At 40.8% G+C, this 11,334-nt stretch overlaps 1 protein-coding gene across 4 annotated transcripts in view; it reads right to left on the minus strand.

Annotated features, from left to right (window-relative positions):
- The window catches only part of cdh11 (cadherin 11, type 2, OB-cadherin (osteoblast)), a 91,363-nt gene that overhangs the window by 25,694 nt on the left and 54,335 nt on the right, over positions 1 to 11,334 (minus strand). For all 4 annotated transcript variants that reach the window (XM_079363498.1, XM_079363500.1, XM_079363497.1 and 1 more), the window contains exons 3-5: positions 5,408 to 5,851; positions 4,104 to 4,243; positions 3,159 to 3,453 (exon numbers count right to left, since the gene is read on the minus strand). In XM_079363498.1, the coding sequence (XP_079219624.1) occupies positions 3,159 to 3,453; positions 4,104 to 4,243; positions 5,408 to 5,543 (571 nt within the window). In that variant the 5' untranslated portion in view covers positions 5,544 to 5,851. The remainder of the gene's footprint in view (positions 1 to 3,158; positions 3,454 to 4,103; positions 4,244 to 5,407; positions 5,852 to 11,334) is intronic.

Raw genomic sequence — 11,334 nt, forward strand, 5'->3', positions numbered from 1 at the left:
CGGTTCAATAAAAGTTTGACACAGTTGTTGCAGAGTGTGTTCGATTCAGCTGCCTGCACAGGCAGCATGGGCAGAGGGAAAGAAAAACACTCGCCCTTCTCTCAGACATTGCAGCTAAGCTGCACCCGTGAGGCTCGTCTCAGCTTCCATTTCTCTACATTTAATAATTTTCGGGCACAGACATCTATTCACCAGTGTCCTTGATTTACATGTTTTAAATAAAACATATTTCCCAAATGGATTGACAAAATTCAACAACTCCTGGATTTATGAAACCATTTGAAAACCTTTGGATATCCTACAAAAAAAGAAAAAAAAAAGATCCTTTCTCAAGCACAGAAACCGAGCTGTTTGATAATGTGGAGTTTTCCTCTCCACAACAGTAATTTACTACCAGTAGATCTCCGTTAACTGAACTTGCCACAGTTAAGCTTCTCAAATAGGCCAAATAAATTGCATTTGCAGAAGTGTGAAACACACTTGATAGACTTTGTGTAATTGTTGAGATGTTCTTTTTTTCTCTCAGATATTCACAATTTTGCTTCAGTTCTATGCTGACCTTTTAAGACCAATTTTTCAACAACTAATCATCAAACCTACTTAAAAGAAAAGTACTGTTGGTTGCTGATTTACACTGCCTGCAGGGCAAGTCTTACAGCCTGACTGTAATTCTATTTATAACGCTTTTTTATAGTGTTTTTACATGATGTTTTAAATACCGTGTAATCCCAATATAGATCCCATCTGATCATTATATTAACTCCTCAGATCAAAATACATTTTAACCTCTTTACTCTCTTTTCTTCAGCTGTGAAATGCAACTCTACTGTCATCATTAGTATTTGATATAAAACAGCAGCAGCAGAAGTCTTTCCCTTCATTATCATGTTAGATGAACACACATGTATATTTGTAGTTTCATGAAGGAGTTTTTTTTCCAAATTCTTTGCTGTGTAACGTAAGGTCTGCAGAAACAACATCTAAATATAGAACCGGCCCTCGTTTAGGAGGATTCGTGTTGCCTGTAGGTGAGCCGCATGAAACAATATCTGTTAGGAATAAAATGTAATCAAGTTTAATTAAACTGTGGTCTCATTGTGGCCCTTTCTTAAATTGTGCGGATTAAATGAACAAGAACACTGATTTCAAAGACACGACTTTCTCCGTTCCATAGAGGAACATGGTCCTTGTTAGTCCAACTGCAGCCTTTCTTTTTGATCTATCTTTTAGGATGAGGATGGCGGCCCCTCCCCTGCCAGATTTCTGTATTCGACTTTAGATGCAGATGGTAAGAAAAGCCTGAACAGAACTCATTCAGAGGTTCTTTCACACGTTTTTTTTCTTTTTCTTTTTCTCTTTGGTCCAGTCCATTCACAGATAGGATTGCTCTGGCTTTCATGGTTTCAGGCAGAACCAATGCCAGTTTGGTTCATTCCAGGTTAGTCCTTTAGGGCGTTGAAGACTCTCCAAGCCCACATAAAGAAAGAAAAATCTATCAAGATCAGAATCTCTAAGATAGAAGACTTTAAAGACATGGTCAGAACTGTTGCCAATGCCAGACAAGAGCAAAAATATTTCCTTGCTTTTGTTTTTGGTTGAGTCATTATTTCCCCCCTTTGGGATTCACAAAAAAGAGGGTGAGAGAAAAAAGAAAAGAAAAGGTCCTCTTTGGAGGTTGTTTTGCTGGCTAATGGAAGCGTCTGTTTCCCACTTCTCGTTCGCTTCCAGTGGTCAGATTTCAGAGATAATAAATAATGTATGAAAAGGGCTGTTTAGCAGACAAACAACACTGACGATGAACTCAATCAGGGAGTTTGTTGCCAAACGCCACTCACAATGTAAAGGAGAGCTTTTTCAGCACTGAAAGGATGAAATTTAACCACACTTCCTTCATTTTTGTTCTCCAATTAAATGTGATATTAGTAGAACTGCTGATCAGTTTCCAGATTGCATCAAGAGTTTGAAAAACAGGGCATTTACAACATTTGAAAATCTTTTCTTCAGAAGTTTGAAGTGAGGTACCGTAAATTCCGGACTATAAGCCGCTACTTTTTTCTCACACTTCGAGCACTGCGGCTTCTACTCCGGTGCGGCTTATTTATGGATTTTTTATGGGGGACAATGAGCTTCTGCAAAAAAAAAACTTTTGACTTCGTCACGTCGGATCTTAATATCAGTCATTTTGCGCTTCATGCACGCACCCTCATCATGGAAATCACACGGAGAAATACATATGATGCAGCTTTCAAGTTAAAGGCGATCGACCTGGCTGTCAAAGAAGCTAACAGAGCTGCTGCACGTTAAGATGACACTGACAGCGACAACAGAGACTGAGGAAGTGAGTAATGAAGTCATTCTGAGGCAGTGAATGGATGGACTTTTTCTTGTGAAATATATTACGGTCATCTTTTTCATCAGCCGTGTTACAGACACCGTCGGCTAGGCTTCGTATTGTATAGTCAGTTCATGTTGTAAAGTCAGTAGTTGATAATGTGTTCATAATTCCGATTATGTGGAGAGTCAGTGAATGCACCAGCGAGAACGTGTTGAGTGGCTGTATGAGAGAACGCTGGGGGAGAGAGTTGGATTGTTACGGCAAGTTATGTGTGTTGTTCTCCGCTGTAAACGGCGTGGTCACGGCCGACAGTGATCGGGTTATTAAGTTATTATTTGAACGCTCTCGTCGTCCTTTAACGTCCGTACGGACGCTACAGTATTTGCGGATGTTACCGGTAGCCTACGTCTGTGTAAATAGCTGTTGTTATAGCGTGGACACCTGCGGCTTATAATCAAGTGCGGCTTATATATGTACAAATACATTTATTTACTTATTTTTAGCCGGTGCGGCTTATATCCAGGTGCGCTCAATAGTACGGAATTTACGGTATATGGTTTACATCTTGGATTGACAAAATATTTTACAAGTTACCTGAGCTAGCTAGCTAGCATGGTAACTTGTAAAATATTTAGTTTAGCTAGCAAGCTAGCTGGATAGATAGATAGACAGACAGACAGATAGATAGATAGATAGATGCTGTTACCTTTACTCACAATAATCTTATTTATCACTTCTATTCACTCTTTGGCATTTCATAAATAAAATTCGAATTCAAATTTATTCAGACAATAGGAGTAATTAGTAATGGGATAAAACTTACCAACATTGGACATCTCAGGCACCCTGGCATAGTACGGCCCATGTAGGAACTCAGGAGGATTGTCGTTGATGTCTTGAACTTTCACTATAAACTCTGATGGAGGCTCCAGAGGCTTATTAGTGTCTCTGTCCACAGCCTGAGCTGTTAAAGTGTACTGGGCCTGCTCTTCTCGATCCAGAGTTTTTGTTGCATGGATGTTACCTGTCTTGTCATCAATAACAAAGATGGTTCCTGCACCTTCCCCGGACAGGATATATTTGATGTAGCCATTACCTGAGTCTACATCTGAGTGTAGCTGAAAGAGAATGAGGGAGAAGAAGAGAATGAGAAAAACTGGAGGAGGAAAATGACAAAGATACTCGTGTAAAAACAGGATGTAATGGGTGTTAAAAACATCTGGGTTTGAAATTAAACCTAAAGAGAAAAAGACACAGGCTGGCTTCTTTTCCTCCAACCTACACATTAAAGGAGCCAGAAGACTGACAATGACAAATAGTACATTTGCTGTGAGAGACAGGCAAACACTAATAAGAAAGAGATTTAAAATCTTGCCATGAAAAAAAGAAGGATGCTCAACATTCAATTAAAGCCTTGTTCTTCCTTTTACAGCCCCTCAGGCTATGAAATATGACGTATTGTCAACATCATTTGTTGGTGGTTATGAAAGCCCCTGGTCACTTTGACTGATGTTGTTTTTGTGGACGAGTCCCACCAATCATCTTCAGCCTTGACTGTGAACATGACCTCTCTCTTTTTTTTTCCATCTCTCTCTTCTTGACAAATGGGAGACGCTCTTCAAAATCTTAATGGAAATGTTCTCACTCTGCTCTCACTCTGCGTGAAGTGATTTTAAGGTTGTTATCTACATACTCATCCTGATGGATTGAAAAGAAGTTTCAAGTTGTTAGTTTAATGTTTCATGAAGTCATGCTTTATTTTACTCACCCTGCCCACCAGCACCGGGTCAGGTCCAGTGTACTCCTCAATGACGAAGAACTGATTCCAGACCCATCCTCGCTTGGACCTGTGAAGTACCTGTCCCTCCTTCCCTGCCCTCTGTCTATGTCTGTGCAGCGATAGGTGACCTAAAAAACACCAAACCAAACACCAGTTTATTTTGGGCAAAAATGACGAGGCTCAATCTGTGTTGAATAATATGAATAGTTATGGCAACTGCAAGTTTTCTTTTCTGCGTGGGTGGAGAGCAATTGCCACATCTGAATCATGGGTCACCAGCACAACTCCCAGCAGAGAATATGTGGGTGGGTGGTGTGAAAGACACGCTTCAACAAGCAGTTTTTTAGGTGGCTCTTGGAGAGGCACTTAACCTCTGTTTGTTGCAGCACAGCTCGTCTGTGGTTGTACCAAGAAGCTGCCATGTGTAAACATCTGTAGGACTTTTCATAGAACAAGTACCGAAGCTCTATTGTCATAAATGCACTAATGCCCCCTCATAGAGCTTGAAACTGGCAGGCAACACCATGCGAAATTTAAAAAAATAAAAATAAAAATAAATAAATCATGTAATAGCTGTACAGTTTAATACATATATTAAAAAGGCTTTACACGATGAATCTGTAATCTGATTAAACAAATGCATTATGTAAATACACTCAAGATTCATTTGGAACCTGGTTCAAACCGTTTTGTAAGCTGTACAGATAGATAACGCTGTGAGTTGAAATTATTACGTTTTTAAAGAGTGAGCGACAAAATGTGGAAATGCCAAGGACCTGCCGACATGGGCGGAGCCAGACTTTTTACTTACTATTTCTATCTCAACACAGTTTTTACTTTGACTGCTACATTGAAGAATCTAACTTGTGTCATCTTCACATGTCATGTTTCAACTTTTAAAAGTAACGTAACAGTGGGGCAACGTCAATCTTCCAAGCGTCACTCCTTAAGGACTGAGTGTTCAAAGTCACAACGGAAAGGTACCACATTGAAATGACAACCAAAGCTTCGAGCAGCCGGTACACAATTATAGCCCAAGTAGTTGATTTTAACACATGTCCTGCCTCTGACAAGGCAAATAGCCATTCCTAGTTCAGTATTTTGGAATTTGACCCCTGCGGTGGCTAATCAGATTTCAATGTGGGCCCAGACCACCTCCTGATCTCAAATCATCTGTGAGTCAACAGGTCCATCATTGGTACAATTTAAAGGGAAATTGTGTTTCTTATTTCAAGCTTATTGTCATTGTTCTAAATTAGAAATGTTGATTACAAATGTTGTTTTCATCATACCTGGATGTCTGTGTCTGTGGCCCCTTTGATCCAAAGAAGCATTCCCTCTCCTGGTTCCTAATGCGACGCTACAGAGTGCCAACACTCCCGCCAGCACCAGGAAGGCCCTCAGCGGTCCAAAGCCCTGTCTCTTCATCTTGCCCCAAACTTTTCAACCGTGCGCGTCACTCTGCCCCCTATTTTCTGGTTTCCTCTCAGTGGAGCCCTGCTCCCACTGAGGTGGTATCCCGGTTTGCCTAATGAAATGCTGCTGAAGAACTTCCTAGTTCATTCGTTGAAGTGAGGGCCTGTTGTTGCAAATTCACATCACCACGTGACTGCGTTCTTTTTTTCCCCCTTGTTTTCTTCTTCTTTTTCTTCTTCTTCTTCTTCTTCTTCTTTTTCTTCTTCTTCTTCTTCTTCTTCTTCTCTCACAGGTCTTTCACTCCCTCTCTCCTCTTGTCACTAAAAAAGAGCAGAGGAGAAAGCTGATTTGTCAACAGCAGTCATAACAATAGAAACGTGCTTTAGAACAATGTAATTAAGCAAATTCAGATTCAGTGTGATTAAACTTTTCTTTTACAGACAAATCAATCTTTGTTAAAATGATGAATTTAACACCGACAGCAAAAACAACACAAACAGTTCAGTAATCATTCATGCCTGTCTGTTTCAGAGCTGGATGTTAATTGACTGCAGTTGAGGATCTGACTTCTTAAATAGTTGTTGTGTTGATTAGGACATTGTACTAATTACCCAGATGACGCTGTCTGAAAACTCATTAGCTTTAATTCAATTAGACGCAGACTGATTCAGTGTGGGAGGTACAGCTCTAAACAACACGAGATCGTCGCATTGCTCTCGCTCGCAGCCCTTTCAAAGACGATTAAAATAATGAAAAGCAAACACAGGACTGTATCAGAGACGTTACAAGAAAATGGGGTTTAATTTCCATCCGAAACTCTTTTAAATCGTTCTGTTTCAGTCCGATCTTTTGAACATCCCTTTCATCATCCCTGTGATGATTCAAGCATCTTTGCCTTTGCTGTAAATGAATCAGCAGGGTGAAGATTAAATTTGAGCCATCAAAATTCAAAGTGTCTTAAAAAAAAAAAAAAAAAGTCTGCTCACTGCAAAAAACTTTAAAAACATGTCAATCAAGGGCCTCGAGTGCAACTGTGGCTCAAAAACTGATGTCATTTAGACATGCTCAGTTGATTTGATGAGCGGAATGAAGGCATGTATCGCAGGTTGCTATCTGCACCGTGCCTCAACACGCTTCACCTGGTTGGTTCATTTGACTAGTGTGAGTGCTCCGATCCATGTTCAAACCCGGTACACTTCCTTGACCCTGGGATGCTTGGAAGAGGTGTGCAATCTTGCATAAAGCTCCATACGGTGCCTCGTGTGAGTGCACCCTTAGACACCGTCATTGTATAATCAGTTTGTTCAAAATCAACACCAAATTACCTTTTTTTTTTTTTAGATCTAATACCCTTGTGTGTGTACTCCAGTTAATATGTTGTCACCATTAAAATCCTTTATTTTGAAAACTCGTGCACATATGACCAACACATCATTTGCACACAGCTGCCCCTCCAATGAACCTCCATTATGGCTCTTGACATGCTTTGTTGGACATTTGGTACTAACGCACAGATCCTTCATGTTACTCACAAAGAGCTCACTTACGAGCCAGACAAGCCGGGCAAGAATGGCCTAATTAGACCCTTCAAATAATTGCGCTTAAGCCGTTAGTGTTCCTGAAGCCTTCCACACATGTAAGGAGCAAATGCTGTAATTTAGAGCTCGCCTACACAAATCCTTTTACAGCTGAGACCAATGAGCTCATGTCGCTGCAATCACTGATGGTATAAGTCTCAAAGATTTGTCCTTTTTAAATGCTCCTTTTTTTGTACCTCACCATGCCTTTCTGTTCTTTGTCTCTTACAGTTAGGTAAACTGTGTATGTGTTTGAGTGTCTGTTTAATATTCAATAGCAGCAGATGAGAAAACTCCCTCAGGGCTCATTGGCTCCTGTTGGCCACATGACCAGCCAAGCTGTAAGTGTTGATAGTTAATCCCATGGCAGCTCATCATTCAGTTAATTATCCTTGAGTCTTAAATGATTGATGCACATATCTGCTTGTGTTTTTATTTAGGTGTGTGTTCGCGTCTCCCTGCCTTTTGTTTATGTGATCCATTTTTAGTCTTCCGTTCATCATTTTCCCACCTCTACAGTAAAGTTTGATAGAGGAAAAAAATAAAAAGCATTGAATGGAAGTTGGTGAAGACAGGAAGAAGATTCAACTGTGTAAAGTGAATGTGTCTGGCAGGTAGTTGGCCTCGTGGTTTGTTTCTGCACCATTTCGGTTCTACAAGCGGATGGCCCGGGTTTGAATCTGACCTGTGGCTCCTTACCCGCATGTCATTCCCCACTCTATACACTGTCCTGTCCAATAAATACTGAAAAAAAACAACAACAACTGAATCACTGTTGACATTGAAAAGAGCTGACACAATCACAGATGTTTTCTGTGTGTTGCAAGATTGTCCATCAATTAATTTTTATTTTTTATTTTTGGAGGTTGTCACTCTCAAGTGAAGCTACTTTCATATTTGAACAGAGATTGATCTTAAACTTCCAAAGAATTTAAAAAAAAGAAAGAAGAAGAAGGTAAAAACCAAACGAATTATGAACCCTGGTGGCTGAAAGCTGCTCGGCCGTGTCTATAAACAGCCATCCATCTGTCATCTATGTGTCAAATAAAGTGGCTGCTTTAATTAACAAGCAAACAATAAAGGCAGCCAAAAGCAAATTGCTTGCACCGAGAAAAAAAACCCTGATACCCTGTAACCGGTCATCTCGTATTTGTCTCACAAACTGTCAAGTCAAAGTCATGAAAACGCAGCGGTAACAAAACAGACAGCGAGCAGCATAAGAATGACAGCTCAGAAGAAATAATCCAAAATATTCAGTGTGACTGTGAATGTGATAGGCGGGACTTGCTTGATGACGATGAAATGACCCTGCTGTCAAATTAAAAGAAAGCAGTTCTTGGAAAATGACTTCCTCCCCCCAAAGATGGGAAATGAACAAAACAAATTAGACATGTTGTCTATTTAGATGACTTCTTATATAATTAAAGGAAGATTCTTTGATTCACTTTCATGTGTTTTTTAGGCTTACATACTGTTCTGTAAAATCCAGAGAGAGAGAGAGAGAGAGAGCGCACAGAAACAGACAGTGATAATGACTCCCCAGGGCGAGCATGCCTTTTGGCCAGACCACTTCCTCTGTCTGAATACATGACTCAAGAGTCACATTAGAATAGCCCACAGCATATTTAAGTGAGTGCGTATGTGTGCGTGCATGTGTGTGTGTGTGTGTGTGTGTGCGTGTGTACCCCCTTGGGCACGTAGCAGTGCTGTGAATTCATGACTCAAGTGTTGGATTTGACTACTGTGATTCATTGGCTAACATTAGACCCACACTACGTGTGTGTGTGTGTGTGTGTGTGTGTGTGTGTGTGTGTGTGTGTGTGTGTGTGTGTGTGTGTGTGTGTGTGTGTGTGTGTGTGTGTGTGTGTGTGTGTGTGTGTGTGTGTGTGTGTGTGTGTGTGTGTGTGTGTGTGTGTGTGTGTGTGTGTGTGTGTGTGTGTGTGTGTGTGTGTGTGTGTGTGTGTGTGTGTGCGTGTGTCAAGCAGGTCAGAGCAGTAGTGCAGAAAAAAAGATCCAGCTTGACGTGCCCCGCTGGCAGAAATATGTTCCTATTATTTTCACACTAATTGACGACTTGTGTGTATATTAGATTATGAAAAGCTTTAGGCATAAATGGACCACGGGAACTTTTTCATAGTTTTACAAACAGTTGGAGGACATCACAGTCACATCTGTCAATCTCTCCTCTTTCCCTGTTAACATACTTTATTGTTGAGGGACGCACACTGGGATGTACATGATCAAGTTCCGTTAAGTCTTTTTTGTCTGCTTTACTCTCTAACAATGGCATGGTTCAAAACCTGTGTATGTGTTGGATTTTCCTGGTTTATGTCTAACTTATCTTTGTTCATTTAAGCACTTACGATTAAAATTTGAGCAAATGTTACTTTGAAAATGTGACACGGCTCATTTTTTCACATTTGATGTTTCTCTCAGTCTCGAAAAACAAAACTGCTCACTCTTTCTTTCTTTGACTCCCACTCTGTCTATGTCTCTCTCTATCCCTTCATCTTGCTATCTCTTAGCTCTCTCTCTCTTTCTCTCTCTCTCTCTCTAGGTCTGGACAGGCCTCTCATTTTTCTTCCCCTTTACCTCCTCCAAAAACTCCAAAAGCAGCGTTAAAGCAACATTTAGAAAATGCCTGAAACTATTCAGAGAAAGGGAGAAAAAAAAATTAGCGGAGTGTACCCTGCTTTCTTCCCCCTCTGCTCTCCCAGCTTCTCTCTCTAGGGCTCAGTAGCAATAAAGGTGATTCATTCATGTACCGATGTGATCTATACCTCCGTCTGTCTTGGCCCACTGTGTAGCTGACTCTGTGTGTCTTTTCATACGTATCCCTCCTGTCTGCACACATTGCCTGAGTCAGAGCAGTGGAGGCGAACAATGGCCTCCCTGTACCTTGTCTGCACAATGTGTACAAAAGAAGCAATACACGAGAAGCCTATTTACTTTCACATAGCAGAACATTGTCTGCAAAGAAATCCCTGCTGTGAGATAACCGTATGGCCTTTTCTTGAGGTTTTTGAAGAGATTTCTATCCAAAACGCTGGCAGCGTTAAGCGATACAAAGTCCTGTGTTAGGAGAACGAATGTTGACCATTGTAAACACCGAGAAAGTGACATTTTGACAGTGATCGTCTTTGAGAGGAGTTTTCACACATCATGGTTGACCTGACTTCCCTTCAATTCAAAAGCTGACTCATATTTGGCAAAGCTACGCTTCTGCATTGGCCAAAGTGAACTTCCAACTGTCCCCCCGGCCAGGATACGAAAGGGTTAGATCTGAATTAGCTCAGTGCATTACATGAGCATTGAGTGTGTGTGAAACGTGTTGTTTGTTCCCACGGCGCAGCCTGAAGGCGACGTGAGTCCCTTCTGTGTTCTCACGTACACTGCTGCATCATCGTTTGTTCCCGACACTTTGGAGTCATTAGGCGTGGTGTTCTGAGAAGAACCAAGATGGCAGAACAGCAGAGACTCTGGGGCTTCTGTCTCGTTTTTTTTTTTTTTTTTTTTTTTTAATTTGGGAGAAGAAGCCGAGTTGGAAAGAAAATACGTCTTCTTCAACTTCAGTTTTTAATGAAGGCCTCACATCTTAAAGCACTTTCTCTTTAAAGCTGGAACTGTTCGCATGAATGTGACCAGTTTGGTCTTCAACAAAGATTGTCCCTATTATTTGTTTGTCTAACAAATGTCAAAGAAAATGTGAAGAATTTCCAATTCATATAAAGTATTCTGGAGCCTGTAGCAAGCATCTACTAAAAGGATTTTTAACCAATCCACCATCCAAAGACTCTCAATTGATTATAATGATTGGCAAGGAGAAGCAGCGAGTACTTACCTTTCAGAAGTTGGACACATTAAATAATTGGCATATTTGCTTGAGAAATATCTGAAACTTTAAGTGATGATCAAAACAGTTTTCTTTATTTTCTTTGCATGTACTAATCTTCTGAGAGACTTATTACTCAGCTCTAGGGGGGGGGGGGGGGGGGGGGGGGGGGGGGGGGGGGTTAAACTCATGCCAGAAGAGATAAAATCAAAAACACCACATACCCTAAACCACCTCCAGGACCAAGCTCTTAAGAGTTCACTCACAGAGGAGCACCCCAGCACACTCGGACCCCTAACACCAAACACTATTCCAACCAGATGTGATATTCTCTCCATATTTATTTGAGGATGAGAGATCGGGTCATGTGAGGATTTAAAGTGAGATTTTCTGT

The sequence above is a fragment of the Symphodus melops genome (assembly GCF_947650265.1).
Source record: "Symphodus melops genome assembly, chromosome: 15".
Classification (NCBI taxonomy): domain Eukaryota; kingdom Metazoa; phylum Chordata; class Actinopteri; order Labriformes; family Labridae; genus Symphodus; species Symphodus melops.